Here is a 17,293-nt window from a genome sequence, read left to right on the forward strand (position 1 = left end):
TAATGTATGTTTCTTTGGAATTAAGCACAAAGCTACACAGTGGGCTATCTGTGCTCAATCCACTATAGGTATTGAAACCTGGTTTCTAGCAGTGCAAGTTCATAGACAGACTGCTCTGCCACTGGGAGCAGCAAAATAACATAATGTAATCAATTCTTTGAGGAGGGGAGAAGATTTGATGAACTGCCAAGTGGTGTTGGGCATAAGAAAGGAAGGACATACATAATAAAACCGTGCAATCTTGTTATTTTTTGTTGTTTTCATAACATTTCTTTATTTTCATTCATGTTTTATTCTGAAAGTAATTTTTCATATTTAAAAAAAAGAGAACAAGTTTTCCATTATATACATAAATGACATTGTGATATTCATGTTTCTACATTCTGAAATTGACTCACTAGTTAGTATTATCAAACTAGATCAAACAGACACAACTTGTGTGAACAATGAATGAAGATACTTTCTCAAAAATCTGATACCAGGAAACTGGCTTCCATGCAACCCTAATCACAAGGCAGCAAAGGTCCTTGGGAAATGGAAATTGTTTTTTCAACTGCATTTCCTTGTGTTTGAAAGGTAAATATTTCATAAAGTTTATATTTTATAGTTGATTATATATAAATATATAATCATTCTCAGAAATTCCAAATTTATTTTACAATGGGATTACAGTCATTTCATCAAATAGTGAATTTATCTGCCATCAGTATAAATGGAGATTAGGACTGAATAAATTTGTGAACAGCCACAAAAACTGTTGTTAAACAATAACACTTTTCTATTTGCTAAGTGATATCTTTAAACATTCAGACATTTTTAGGTACAACTAATGTCTGCTCTACACACAATGACAAGTGCACCATATAAAACAATATTCCCATGTAATACATATCTATCCATGAAAGAATCATAAACAGATTCAAGTGACATTAATAATTTATTAATGTTTTCCTTTGCAGCTCTGGGTACAAGACAGGTGAACTATTTAGTGTCTGTCCTGGGAAAGTGGGTTTTCTCAGGGTTCTCCCATTTCTCCCCATATCTAGTTCATTGGCTTGTTGGGTTGATCCTAGCCACAGCATTGGATTTACAGTCCTCTGACACCAAGTGGCCCCACTAAAGGGTCTGTTGATATAATGGTTTGTCTGAATCCTGATGACTTGCTTCTCTTCTACTTCTCATCACCTCTTCTCCAAGAAAGTTGTCATCATCAACACTGTTGCCAACAGCCCCAAACTTCACCCAGCCTTTGCATCTACTGGACATTCACTACTTTTCATGGCAGACACTCACCTGATCATTCAATCAGCACATTCTAATCAATAAACTTCTTGAAATTTTTTTACATATTTGTCTGTAGGGTGAAGGGGGATAATCATATCTCTGACCATCCCAGTTTGAGAAAGTGAAAAACCTTTCCTTAAACTAAATACCTTGCCATAAATTTAATCTCATTTTTAATAACCTGGTGCTACTTGCAGTTATTTTGCCTAATTGGTTAATAAATAGTTATTTAGATTTCTTCTTGATGATACATATGGACTTGTTCTTATGAAGATACATTATTGTATGGTGATAACAACTAATTCTGATGATGATGTAATGAGATATGCCACCAGAAATCTAAGGTGCATGGCTTCAGAAAATATCTTTACTGGGTGAACAAGTCATTGTTAGACTGGACCAGAGATCATTAGACAAAGAGAGCTAGTAGTACTATTAACTTGAATCAGGTGTTTTGAGTAAATTAAGTGACATACATTTCAATGTTAAAGGAATGCACATTACTTCATTATATACTGTATATTCACTCATTAAGTAACCTAAAACTATAATTCAATTATTCGAATTTAATACTGCTTCTCCTTCCCTCCACTTATCAAAATTGGTAATTAGCTCCCAACCCCTACCTTCTGTATCCTCCATTGCATCAGTTGCTAGGGTAATTAGATGTTAACAATATCTTCTGTAAATCTAATAGTATCTCATTAGGTTGGGAAGCTTATGAGATTTACAACAGTTGTTTCACCATACTTATTGCCCATTCAAAACCATTGCAACAACCTCATAATGTTGCACAGTAAAACCCTGTCATTATTTCATTAGATGTTTGTAAAGCTGAAGTGAATACAATGTACAGTTTTCAGTTATAAGGCATATATACAATTTTAAAAAGCTATACAAAATATATATTAAACCTTGCACAAAGGTTTTCCAATATAGCAACTATTAGATATTTTTAAATCCCCAATAAGCTATCAAGTTTCACATGTTAGAAAAGTAAACAATAAACTGTTTCTTCACACATTAAAATTTCATAGAGTTGTTCAACTTTAAAAGCATTTATGCTATAGGAGAGAGTTATAACACTGAATGACATTCATATTTCAAATTCTTGGATCTAACTTACTAATCATCTACTCTTTCATAGGCACAAGGATCAATCATAAACTGCTAACATAATAACTTATCAGCTTTTGTCAAATTTTGTAAGAAACTTATGAGTTGCAGATGAGCTAGGTGAACTATGTAGATAGGTTTTTAAAGAGTAATTTTCTCGCATAATGGTTTGCCACAATGTTTCCAGATCCTCTTCAAGGAACCTATGAAAAAGAAGATACTTACTGTGAATCAAAGAGAAATACAATGTATTTTCCATGTTTCCAAGAAATGGGTATACTGACAAAATATGATTTCAATGTAATATTTGACTATACATGCCATAATAATATGTATAAAACACAGAACTACAAATCTGTCTATTTATATATACTAACATTAGTTGTACAATGCTTACTCTAAAGTTTTAATCCTGATAACTATGAGCTTGAAAAAGGAAAGAACTGATGACATAGCCTTCTTCACATTGCTACACAGTCTTACATTGCATTTGGCTGTTTTACTATCTTTACTCTCTCTTTCATGCAAACAACTTTGCTCTTAAATTTAGTGATAAAACTGAAATATTTAAAATAACACAGTATTGATAAATTAAGAAATGCTGAAAAAACAGAAATCAGTTTTAGAGATCAGTCATAAACACTATCGGGCATCTGTCAAACTGGAAAAAAGAAAAATTACTGTCGTGTTTCTGAAATGGTTATTATATAAATGCATTTGAACAGTATACATATCTATTAACTGTTGCCCATATTAGATAAAAGTGAAAATAAGTTACATATTATATTTTATATGCTAGTGCTTATGTTATTTTGAAAATTTTAACATAATTTCTTATAAAAAAGATCTTTGTTCTTCCTGACATAATAAAATTGTTTCATATTTCTTAATATATGTTATTTTGAAAATTTTGATATTTTAACATAATTTCTTATAAAAAAGATCTTTGTTCTTCCTGACATGATAAAATTGTTTCATATTTCTTAATCTTTTTCACAAAAGTTGGTACAAAAAGAATTAGAAACTGTACCAACTGTTATCATGCCACTTCAAAAAGTGGGATAATGTAAGACACAATTTCAAAGACCTGTGATTCTGAAGCTAATTTGAAGTCATGTAACACTCTCAACACAGTCTCGGTCAATTTTGTTGACCATGTGACCTTTTTTAACTCATTTAAAATCTTTATACTGGAAGTTAGAAACATTAAATCTATAGTGTATACATTTTCACAAAATTTGTCAGTCTTTTAGTTAACACTATTCTTTTTTTATGTGAAAGGCTTATATTTTTTAGTGAAGTATTTTTAATAAACTAAAATAAAAATTTGTCCATCAACATAGTATTTTTTCCAAGTAGTCTGTATATAAAGTAATTTTCAGGTAAAGATTAAAAACACTTATCACAAATTTCCTAAATGGATTTCAAACGTTTTTTTGGTAAACCTTTACCTATTATTTTCTCTTCCTTATCTCTATACAGGATCAATCAATTTAACCAACCTCATAACCACCAAAAAGAAATAAAAATAAATCTAAATTACTCTTTTCTTTTTTTCTTCCTAGAATGACTTCAAACTGCAACATGAAACTACATTTGTTTATACTAAGTAACTTCAAGCTTGTAACAGTATACATCTATTTATAATTAAATTTTATTGTTTATTGCCCTTTGAACTGTATGCAACTATTATTAGTGTCATAAGTTAAAAATCACCCAAGAAACATGCAATTTATGTTACACTACTGAAACATTACTCATGAGCTGCTCATGTGTGTGACTCTTGAAATATTTTCATAATATTATTATTTATGTCACTTAATTTAATTTTAACTGACCTACAGAGATCTAAATGTTTGCATTTTAATTACTTTTATAATAATAAATAAAGAACAAATATGAAAAACAAGAAAAAAGTACCTATGCGATCTTATTTTTCTTGAGGTCAACTGTCGATAAAAGTTAACCCTACTTTTTCACTGTTACAATAATATAGAAACATTACAAACAGCTAATTTAAACTAGTGCTGCATTCAACCTATCAAATGACACACAATTTGATGTTTAGGTGTGCATTCTTAATACTTACTCTTAAGTTGAGAAATTAAGTAATATAACATTATGAAAATTTGAATTATACTCTAAAGTTTGATACCAAACATAGTGACATAAATTTATAAAGTAGTAGTTAAATAAAATTTTGAACACGAGTCAACACACATGATGACATGGCCTTTGACCCATGAACCATCTGGAAAAGGTTAAATACAGGGTATGCTTTTTAATATTATGTCTTTTAACTTCATACATCATTCAAATGTTTGATTAGGCACTATACATTAATAATAGAAAAAAGTAACACAAACTAAACATTCTGAATATCTTTGAATGCTTTTGAAAGCAGATGAACAGGATTCACCTTTCAAAACTGTTTTTGAAAAAATACTACAAACTTAAGAAATGTTATATTTTTTTACATTAACCCTTTTGCAATGGGTCAGGGGTCAAAGGCCATGTCATTGTGTATGTTGACTTGCATTCAAATAAGTCTATAGTTTTGTACAAATTACAAACTAAAATGTTAAATAAGAATCTTATATCTTTTTATTTTGCTGAGATATGGAATATGTACTGAATCAAATGCAATAGCCCCATTAATCTCTTTCCATTTTTGGAAATGATTCTGTATATACACTAACTTCAATATATAACATGTGAATAACCAATCCACAGCTTACAGTGTCCCCCAAGTGGTTTTCTCAGTCATTTTAATTTGTGAAAAGGCTAGCATGTTCTCTTGAACCAAGATTTCAATAAGGTAGATCTTTAGTATGCTTGAAGTTTCATATTTTTTTAAGCCTAAATACATCTTAGTTACTGAGCTTAATAAATTATAATGGAATTCAATGGTATTTATGAGCATGAAATTTTAAAAGGCTTAGCAACATATGTCCAGTAGCAACCAAGTTCAGTGGTCATAGCAAGAAGAGATAATTGTTTGCTTTACTTTTTTTATTTATTGCTTTGTATTTTAAGAAAAACAAGTTTCAAAATTTATTTCTAAATAGTAATAATCTATACACACACACACACACACACACACACACACATATATATATATATAATGTGTAATATTAAAATGTGACTATGTTACAAAACACTAGTCCACTACAATACAGTCAAGACAGAAAAGACTAAAGGTCAGTTTTATATTATTGGACACGTAACATAAGTGAAAATGCACCATTTCAATGTAAGTTATGTAATGTTAGCTAGGCACGACTAGAAGTTCAATATAATACAAAATAATAAATATATAGCATTATGAGACTTAAGCTACACAGAATAAACGTTTGTATTTGTGATCATTTCAGCACAAAAAAAGCATAATTTATATGTATTTCTTAATTTTTTATGATGGTTATGAGGTTGGTCAAGTGACAGACCCAGCATAGAAAATAACACAAAATATAAAGTCTTGCTGAAAATAAACATCTGAAATGTATTCAGGATGTTTTAAGAATTACATAAATAATATTTGAGATTTTTTGAAAAAGTACAGTTTTTCTTAATCATAACATGAAATTACCTTGCACTCAGATTAGTGTGCACTTGGCATTACTTTTTTTAATGAGGTAAGTTAGGGAAAAACCACATAGAAAAGAAGTGGTTTCTTATATAACAACTTCTAATATGTAGAAAAGCCAGTGTATTTTGGTAGTAATGCATTTTATCAAAGACTTTTAAGCTAAAATTGGTTCAGAATACATACACACATACTATCAACCTAATAACCTGAGCATAGCTAGGTGTTTTAGCTAGTATATATAAAGAGAATAGTTTGTTAGTGTCTTTCACTATCAAACTCTTATAGCTTTACAGAATATTATGACTGTTTGTGGTTCCCACTATTAACTGGGAGAGCTCTTTCAGGTCACCCAGCACAAGTTCTGTCACCCAAATCCTCCCTCAGAAGCCAGCAACAGACACCATGCAACTTCTCAGGCTCAAATCAAATACTGCAGCATTAAAATGGTGAAATTTTTTTATATATATCATAGACACATAAATATGGCATTATGGAATTTATTAAAATACATTTTACTTTTATACTGTACATTTAAGTGTACTCATTTTTAGCATGGTTATTATTTACATAATACACATTAAAAATTGCTCTTTTTGATTCTTTATTTTGGCATGCAAAGTATCAACAACATCACATTTGTTAATGTGGTAGTGCAGGTAGAAATACATTAAATTAAATGGATATGGATTTTTAAAACTTATTTTAATGTTAGTGATTTTTATATGGTACCAAGTTTTTCCTTCCTACTTAATGTAAAGATAGCCAAGTTGTTTGGTTTCTCTCTGCAATATGGATATTCAATTCAGTAATAAAGTAAGTAGTCTCAAATAAATGGTGCTGCTATATTTTCTTTATTGCCTCTCTAACCAAAGGTGGATGGAGGTTATTTTTTCACCCTTGTGTGTATGTATGTCTGTGTTAGCAATATTTTTGAAAATGGCTGAATGTATTTAGGCAAAAGTGGTATATATTTGTACCTGACCCAACTTAGAAGTGATTAGTTTACTGAGGGTGAAGGTCACAAAAATCTCAAAAAAAACCTCTGATAATATGGGGCCAGACAAAAATTACTGGGTGAAACTTGGTAGACATACGTAGACTATTATTCTTCACTATCCTGTAATGTATGTTGAAATACAGATACTTTTTTGTATTTTTTGAGAGCCACATATAATAAACAATGCATGGCAGAGAGATACGTTCAACTGAATGCTTCTCTAATTTGTTATGGGATTACAAAAATGGAAATTAGGTTTTAATATGCAGTTCTTATCTTGATAGTGACTTCACATGCCTAAAAAACTTTGGCAGGGTTCCAGTATTTTCAAGTTTAGCACTACACCACTAGATTCAACTAACTCATGTTCAGTATTCTGGTTATGTCCTTATTGTCCTTATAATGATCAAAAGGTAGCTTTTTTACTTCTAGATAAACATGGAATCTTACTATCTACATTATGCATAATTGTTTAAATGTATTTATATGTTTAAACCAACTTTAAATTTTGCCGTACATTTAGAAAGATTATACTACTTTGTACAAATATATACTTATATATACAAATAAGGTTTAAAAAATTCCATTTAACACTATAGAGAATGCTTGGCAGGAAATATATCTACCTATTAATAATTTTGTTTGGCTTTCCTCCTCAATCACTCAGAAGAAAGCAATCAAACAAAGGAAAGTAATAACTAGAAAAATCTATGCATTGAAAATAGTGGTTATTTTAAATATATATAAATACTCTACTCATGTATTGAAGAACTGAATTGGTTTCAAATTAAATGATCAAGGTCTGAATTTGAATCATAATGATTTTTCATCTTTTAACCCTTAAACTGTTAACAGCACATAATTGTGTGCTGTTTTAAATTTTTACCTTTTTTCATTTTTGACTCCATCTACTTCTTTTTCCTGATTATTGATTACTTTATGTAGTTGTGCAATTTCTTGCTCATATGTTTGAAATAAATCTTTCCATATTTCATCTGTCTCATGCATTCTGTTTATAAAAAGTTAAATAAGTTTCATGAATCATTTCAAAACTATGCTACTGTAGATAATAACTTATGCAAGTACTTTCATATCTTTTAATTATAAGAGTATATGTTTTCAATAAATAAATGGTTAAGGTGATGAAAAGCAAGCCATTAACAGTGATAAAACAGTGAATGAACAAAACTAGGTGATTTTAACCAGTGATTAAGTGATAATATCTGACTTCACACCTTTCTCAAGAAACCTCTACCTACAAGTTTTCAATTTATAAGCAAATTAAAATTGGTAATACTAACACAAACATACATTATAAACCATTAAAAATATGCTTTTAAGTAGTTTACAAAATAAACATTTGCTTCTAGTCTTGATACAGTCATTTTTTCCACTACAGCCTATGCATAAAGATTTTCCACCAAAAATAACCTACATATTACAATATTCAGTTTTGAATGCAATACTTTTCACATTTGAATTTATGAATTAATATACTGTTTTTCAAACAAAGCCCTAAAGTTATTATTTCCTAATACTGAAAATATATTTCCAATAGGTACAATTCCTCCTCTCATATGTATAGTTATTCTCATTTACCAGTGTCCTCTATACACAAAATATTTTCACATGCCACAAACCTTGAATTTCTACATACACCACAATCAACATGCTTCAAATGTGTCTTGTATGTAAGACATTCTGCAACAACGTTTCATAATAGCAGTGCAACACACTCTCCTGATGCACACAACTCTCTCTTTCAAATTCTATCAAACTACCATTTCAAGATTAGGCAGAAAGGAAAAGCACTGTTTTTCAATGGAAAGAAAGGGTGGGATGTATCAGGGGTCTTGGTATAGAAAAATAATAATTTCTGATATTGTAACATTACTTCTGCTCACATGTATAATCTATAATCCCACATTGAATAAACTGAGATACAAAAGCGAGACATAGAAATAAGCATCCTTTGAAAGCACCTGAAAAAACACCCACGAAGTGTGATCCCCACTGGGAGTGTAACACACATGGAAGACCACATCACTTTTGTACCCAGTGTGGTAATAGATGTCTCATACATGGGATAAGCACAACCAAACAGCAAAAGAAAAAAAACCAGGTGGGCTTCATTTGAACCATAATATACCAGAATCTCAATCCCACTGAAGAAAGACTGTAGAAAAACAATTTACAGACAGAAATATGGGGAAAGCTAAAAACTGATGTGTTCCAAGATATAGAGTGGGTGTGATGGACAGCATGAGGCTTGTCAATTCCAGTCCAAAACCAAGTGGCATTGGGATTACTATTTCCAACCTGTGGTATAAGAAGGGTCCACACTGTCTTTACTGTAAACTGGGTAGAACAGAATTATGTACAGGCGTCAAACTGATCTACTAAAAATACGTGTGCAAATCAACAGCCACCCACACATATGGGAACTTAATATCTGAATAATGATGTGACAAATGGATCTGCTAATGTGGAGGTTCAGATTAAACAAAATTCAATCTGACTAGAACTCCTCAGTGAGACAGCACTCTCAGGCAGGGAAAATTCTCTGAAGTGAACTATTGAAGAGAGAACCTTTGCCCCAAAACATCATCATCCTCTGGATAGGACCAAACAGAAGTAAGTGTGCACAGTGGGCAAAAACAATCCTTTGGACCAAGTGCATGAAGGGGGAAAATATGAAGTACTGCTTAAAGAGAAATGATAGTTTGGTAGAATTTACTAGAAGGAGTTATTTGCAAGAGTAAGGTGTGGAACACCCCAACTGCTAGAAGGTTGTTGCATGATGATTTACATGCAATACACATTTGAACCTCATTAAATTTGGGTTACATGGGAGTTCAAGGCTTGTAGCATGTGAAAACATTTTTGCATATAGAGGGTAGCACTGAATGAAAAGCAGTAACGTACCATATTGTAATTCAAAATTGTTCATTAAAAATACCAATACATTAAGTATACAAACTATAAAATTCAATTCACCTTTTTATAGTTTTCTTTATTTGATTTAATGCTTTGACCTTGAACACCTGTCACAAGTAAAAACAGTAAATTAATTTTTAAGGATAATTATATCATTTAAGATAAAGAAAAGGTCCTATAAACCTAACTCTACAATGTATTAGCCAGATAATGAATTGAGTAAATAAACAGATTTGCATATAAATATATTAAAAATACCTTTAATTGTAAGCAACATGTTTTTTATTGAATAGAACTAATAAAACAATGGCAAAAACAAAATGACTTGAAGCCTGATAGTTTTATTAATTTTTTAGTCAGTTAGTAATGTCTGTGAGGAAAACTCAAGAACATTTAATACTTATGCAACAGCCACAGCAATATTTGTTTAATACTAAAAATTAATTTAGTTTGCTTTGCCACAACACTAAATGGTTTCCTTAGATATATCTATCTCACCAAGATCAGCAATCAAATGTACTATCAAAGTACACAGTTATGCCTCCCAACCATCAACTATCAAAATAATGAATTTCCTAATTTGGAAAGCAGCAACCATGTATATTAAATCTGCCACTTGGAAAAAAATTATTACAGAAATATACATTACTGAATTTTCAAATAAATATATTAAATTTCCACAGGCACGGCCAATGCTTTATCTACTCTGCTTATGTGTACATAGCTTTATAAGGAATATAACAAAAGTTATAATATCAGCAAACCTTAAGTTGATCTTGTAATTTGTCATCCCTCATATTACAAGATTTGACCCAGTTCATTAAATGCTCTTGACTGACTGCCATTTCTTCAGACTATGAAAACACAGGTTAAAAAAAAAGTTATTTTTTATCACTGTTTAACATATATTCACATTTTCCTTTGAAACTCTCCCACAATGCTGCTATGTTTCAAAGTGAGTATCTATGCCCGTGTTTCAAAGTATTATTTTTGGAATTTTACACATTATTTCTTTTTGCACACACAGTCATTAGCTTTGGGGTTCACAAAATAAACAACGAGTATGATGAAATAAGATCACTTTGCATACATTGCACCACAATTCCAGAATGAAAAATTGGGACTTTTTTTTGTATGGAATCACATTTTAACAGCTATAAAATAGTTTAAGTTACAATACTTTTTAACACTTGCTAAACAATTAGATATATATTGCATTGCATTTAAAAACAATAGGCAAACAAAATTTGTTAAAAACTAATCTACTTAAGAACAAAATAAAACAGAAAAGTGCCTCTAGTTGCTGCTGCTTTGTTTTCTTTATCACAGCAGGGCAGACCTTAAAATTCCTATAGAAGCCCAATGACAGGATAGGTTAACAAAACATAGCTGAGATGAAGGAAATGTGTGCCAAGTGATTTATTTCTCAAAGTAAAACTTAACAGGATCATGTATAATGGCAAACTACACATCAAAGTCATGATGAGGTAACTCATGTACAACCACATTTATTTGAAAATTAAAATAAATTTCTTTTTTTTAAATGATGGTTCCTTATCTCACTCTTTGCATAAACCTTCTTCTTATAAGTTAACAACTTGCTCTCAGTATATGCTTTATAAATCTTACATAATCTAAAAATATATATAAAATAATTACATTACAACTGAAAGGTAAGAATACTGATCCATTAAAATTAAGGAAGATCAACAGAAATGATTTACAAAAAAAAAATCAATTAGTATTTTTCCTGTTTGATGTTAGATTTCTAAAAAAAAATGATTCAACTATTCTATGTTCAACCAAACAGTGACAGCAAGATTCTCATGACTTACTTTTCTTGCTAAAATATCTCGTTCTTGAGCTATTCTTTCTGCCTGAAATATGTTAAACAGAAGGATTTAATAAAAACAAGATCAAAACCTAGAATTGGTAATGACTACTTGTTTTGAATAATATGGTCTTATTAAAGAACTACGAGGACCTATAACTGATGGAAAAACACCTTGGGTTCAACAAAAATATTTTTATAGAAAAGCACATATAAGAACCTAAAACCAGCAATAAACACCATTACTGAAGAAAAAATAAGGGAATTTTATAAAAGAACTCAACAGGTACCCCAGCAAGTATACACATAAATTTTAAATAGCATAATGTGTGTTCATGTTAAGATTATACATGAAAAAATAGAAAATAAAAGTGATTTACAACTTCCATAGAGAAATGGCAAAAGAAGTTGTTTTCTAAAGACATAATGCTTCTATATTCATACCTTACTTCGAAAGCTCAGACCAGATTATGGGAATGAAAATCTGAATAATTTTAACTTTGGGTAGCAACAATAGTTTTACCTGTTCCTAATTATACACAGTATGTCTCACTGACAAGGCAGCTGTAACTAAATTTCAGCACAATGAAATAAACACCAACTACAATTTCACAAAAAATATAAAAAGAAGAGGAATACTTTAAATCAGTAATAAATATATGTAAACTAACTTATACTTTGAAATCATGAATTGACTAAAAATTAAAAAAAAAAAACTTACCAAAAATAACAATTTGTTTATTAACTTTCTGAGATCATTTTTCTCCAGATGAGTCTTTTCCAACTGCATCTCTAATGTGTGACATTGTTTGAGAACTTGTTTGTACTCTTCTTTCAAAGCTTTGTTGTCTGCTTTAATCTGTTGAGAACTCTCTTCCAGTTGGATGTTTTCTATAGACAGCACACTTCTGTGTCGATGACTTTCCTATATTGAACCCAGGACAGATATGCAGCTTTTACCAAAAAATAATCTTATTTTATCATCATGTTATATATAAACTGTAAACTGGCTTTGGTCTATATGCTTGTCTATCTGTGCCAAATATTTTCCATCTTTGTAACCTCTGATCACCATGAAACTTTTTTAGGGGTTGTTGGATTTATCCATGAAGGATTGCCCTTGATACTCTTTTAACACTCCTACAAAAAAGTGTGGCCTAATAGGCCCCAGAGCAACTTGAAAAGTTATTAATATTAGGCTAATAATTTTGTATTTATATGAAATTTAAATGATATTTAATGAAATGAAATCAAATGAAATGGCAATTTCATTTAAATACAAATTTATTAGCCTAATATTAATAACCTTTCAAGTTGCTCTGGGGCCTATTAGGCCCCATTTTTCGTAGGAGTGTTAAGGTTTACTTTGAAATCTCATACCACCATGAAACTTACATGGGTTTGTTGTTGGTGAAAACAAGATTTTCAAGATACATGAAGTATAAGTTAGATAATAATAGTTACATTACCATAAAGAAACTGGCTATTAGGGATTAATTTATAGGCAAAATTATGCTTGTATAAAATTTACCTGCATGGCAAAATACATGCACATTAGCCCCTATGAAACCAATAAAATAAATATTGTATATAGTATGGGTACATCTGAAGGTAAAATATGTCCCACATTAACGTTTTGTACATAACAATAAGTTCTTTTGTTAACTTACATAGATTTTGATATAATAATTTTGTTTTGGCCATCAAAAAAAGTTTATAAATTATCACTTAATTATGGATATCATGAAGCAAATGTGAAACCAAATGAATAGAATGTGGAATATAATTTCATATGCATCATTTCAATTTTGTAAGTGATGTATCACAATTTAAATTGCTCTGTATACTAAAGCTTGAATATAACATGTTTTTATGCATGTAATTCAGCTAGCAACTGCTTTTTTGCATCATGCTGTAAACCCAAGATTCTTCTATATACATGATATAATAAACTCTATTTTTTGTTTCCATTATACTTTGAAGCATATTTGTCTGTAAGTTCATCAAATTTTAAACAATGGTTTATTTCATGCATAAAAATTTTTTTATCTATAAAATATCAGTGCAATGAATATCTGCTTTCTTGTACATACAGAAACAAGTAATTTTGATAAATTGCACATTGCTTTTATTGGAAGGTTACTGCAAAAATCATGTCCAATGTCTCTTCACTCGCAGTAGGCACAGACATGTGAAATTTTAAAGATATTGAGTGGTAACATTTTGGAACTAACTGGAAAGTTTGAGCAATTGCAAAAAATATTGAATAGTTCAGTCTTTCTTACCTGTAAGTTTTAAATAACATAGAAAATGATAAATAATGTCTATCACTTTCAATATTTTTCTTAATGCAAAGAATTTCCATAAACTTTCCAATGATTCAACAGGTGAAGTCTATCACTTTCACAAAAAGTACAATCTTTGCTGATAATAAAGTCATTTAAATGGAACAAATATGCTAAATAACAAGTTTCCATAAAGCTCCTTAAATAGTATTACACAGTTTTAGTTCATACAACTGAGGTTTCTTGCTTTGTTTACTTAACTTGTGTACAAATTAAAATTAACCACTTTATGTTTTTAACTTCCAGATATGAAAATTATGAAAATGTATAAAGGATAAAAACAGTTAAAAAAGCCAAAAGTTGGAGGTTTACAGGCCCGAATCTAATCCATACATTTTAAATAAATTAGAAAACATTAATGGCTTTATATGGACAAAGTTTATATATTTACAGTTTCCAATAATTAATGAAATTTCCACGATACTTTCTAGTCAAGTCAGCTGATTTTTTTTTTTTTTTTAACAGTTTGTCACTTTTACTTGACTCATTTCTTTTGGTAATTTTGACTGCCATTTTTCTTAATTTGTCACCTTTGAATGCATATTTTTCTACTGCCATTGAAACAACTGTACCATCTTTTATAGTTGTAAAAATGTAAAAATCAGGATATTGCCACAAAGAGAGCAATCAAATTACATTTTACAAACATCTAACTAAGTTTAAATTTATTAGTTACTGGTGGATATCCTGACATTTGGCCAATTGCAAATATAGTATGCTGGGTAGATGGAAGAAACAACAGAATCTCAAATTGTACCACTTACATTCTACCTATCAATTAAAATGTTGACAATCTACATTTTTCAGATTTTATGAGGGCCAAAATTCTTTACAATATGTGTTGGTGACTTGTTGGCAATAAATTTCTACAGTAAATAAACAGCACATAGTCCACTTGTTTTAAAACCTGGGCTATATGCTTTAAACAACCAGCATAGAAACCAAATATTAAACTTTATGAAAAGAAATTAAGCTGAAGGCTTTCATGAAAAAACCCTCAAAATCCACATTAAAAAATTTAAATAGCCATCAAAATGCCAATGGCCTGTTAAAAACTAAAAACACAATGATGGTGAACAGTGTCACAGCTGCCTATGGCAATGTCCTATATCCAAGGTAAGACTGGAGTTGGTTGGTTGTTTGGCATTTTAAGGTGCAAAGCTACTAAGCTATCTGTGCCTAAAGCTAGAGAAAAACATATCTGAAATGGTGCTGTCCACAGTTGTAGTTACAGCTTGAAAGCAAGATCTGGGTAATTGTGATATAGCTGTTACAAAGGCTGCACACTGGCAGATCAATCCCACATTAAAGAAATAAATTAGTTAGAAAACTGTGGCCAATGTAGAGCATACACAAGACAATTTTCTTCCTATGATTGTTATAGAAACTAATGTCTAAATATAAACATTTTGTTTTATTTGGAAAAGCCTGTTATGAATTTTCTCACCTTAAACTAACTGCCAACTGACATGAAGCTGTACCCTAATCACAGGAGCATAGTCCACATATGGAACATGCATAGCCATGGTAATGCCAGAGCAGACGGCCTTTGCCAAGGTATTGATAAGCTTGTTCTCACAAATATTAACATAGCCAGATATCCTTAAAGACTGGAGAAAACAGAAGACAGAGAAAAATGGTTCAGTTGTTCCATAATGTTAACAAGAACAGGATGAGAACTCATGTGAAAGAATTCCAAGGCCAGTAGAGAGCCAAGACAGTTTGTGTAAATAGTATAGTTAGTGTACTGCTTAGATTCTATGTCATCCAGATAAAGAGAAATAGCACTTAACTTGGCAGTGAATACAGAAACTGTAAAGGGGATCCTTTGAGTAATGACTAAGCCACAACAAACCACGATAAAGCCCACTGAGCCACCTGATTTTGAACCATCCATAAGGACTGAAACACAAAAATGGTTTGGGAAATACTTGACAAAGAGAAGATAGTATCCATTTGGGAGTATCTGCCCTCCTCATATGATTCAAAGAAAGATCACAGGTGAGGATGGTAATGAGCCATGGCAGGATGGGCTGGTCATCAGAAAGATAAAAGGATGAATGGCAGTCTATTCCCAAAAAGAAGAATGACACCACCCCATGTGGGATGTCATGGTAAGGATTTAAGCTTGGTAGCATAAAGCAAGGAAATTGCAAATGCGTGAGGTGAATTTTGGAGTAACATGGAACATGATGTTTAGACTCTGGACTTGTGAAATGCAGAAAGTCCCCCTGCAGAGATGGAGCCCCAAATGATGTATAGGATTCAACAGCTTCAAAGCAGAGGCTTTGGCAGAATCACAGGCCAGTTGGAACATACAAAGGCATGACAGACTTTCAGCACAGAATGTTGATTCGCTCCCCAAAAAGTGGGTGAGAAGGCACAGAGTACCTGAATACACATGACATAAAGCTACTTAATGTAAGAAATCAATGTCAGTTTGTGGTCAAACAAAAACCCCAAGAACTTCATCTCAAAAGTTATGGGAAGAAAAACACCACTGAGATGAAGCTTGGGAAAGAGGTGCAAGTCTCACTGGCTGAAAAAGTGAATGTAAACAGTTTTAGAAAGAAAAAAAAAGTAAGACAGTAGTATACCAACACAAGCAAGAGCAGCCTAAAGCTGCTACTCAATAAACTTCATGTTTAACAATTGACAAGAAATGTGGAAATCATTCATACAGAGCCTATTTGTAACAGTATGAGGAATTTGTTTAGTAATAACACTAATTTTTACACTGAAATGACAAATGTACTCACAGACTGATGTAGTTTCTCCAGTACAAATAGACAATTATAATTGTAGAGACCTTCTGCCCAAAAGGAAAGTGATGATCTCTCAGCCCAAGACTTAATGACAAGAAAGTGGGAGAAGAGACAGATGTGTTGGGAAAGTGTTAAAAACACTCCCCAGGAGTATCAGTAATGCTCTATACATAAGAAACTTTCTGACCATTGGAGAGCATGATGGAAAGCATACTTCCCATTCACCCTCCAAATATTATCCCAGAGGACTTTGGAACTGGTGGTAAAAAGAGATGCTAACAGTGAACTTAATCCAAGATTTCTTCAGGCTTTGACATCCGGCCAGTTTGCTGCAGGCATGAATCTGTCAGAAAGCAATTCTGTTGGAAAGAGTGGAATACCTGCAACATATGTCACAGACCTGCTCCTAAGTCTTTTGTGTATGGAAGC

The 17,293-nt window shown here is 31.2% G+C and overlaps 1 protein-coding gene across 1 annotated transcript in view; it reads right to left on the bottom strand.

The window, feature by feature from the left end:
- Positions 1-247: 247 nt before the first annotated feature.
- The window catches only part of LOC143237040 (centrosomal protein of 89 kDa-like), a 113,946-nt gene continuing 96,900 nt past the window's right edge, over positions 248-17,293 (bottom strand). The window contains exons 13-18 of the mRNA XM_076475876.1: positions 12,476-12,679; positions 11,759-11,800; positions 10,688-10,777; positions 9,984-10,030; positions 7,873-7,995; positions 248-2,603 (exon numbers count right to left, since the gene is read on the bottom strand). Of these exons, the coding sequence (XP_076331991.1) occupies positions 2,471-2,603; positions 7,873-7,995; positions 9,984-10,030; positions 10,688-10,777; positions 11,759-11,800; positions 12,476-12,679 (639 nt within the window). The 3' untranslated portion in view covers positions 248-2,470. The remainder of the gene's footprint in view (positions 2,604-7,872; positions 7,996-9,983; positions 10,031-10,687; positions 10,778-11,758; positions 11,801-12,475; positions 12,680-17,293) is intronic.

This window comes from Tachypleus tridentatus, chromosome 13 (genome assembly GCF_004210375.1).
Source record: "Tachypleus tridentatus isolate NWPU-2018 chromosome 13, ASM421037v1, whole genome shotgun sequence".
NCBI lineage: Eukaryota > Metazoa > Arthropoda > Merostomata > Xiphosura > Limulidae > Tachypleus > Tachypleus tridentatus.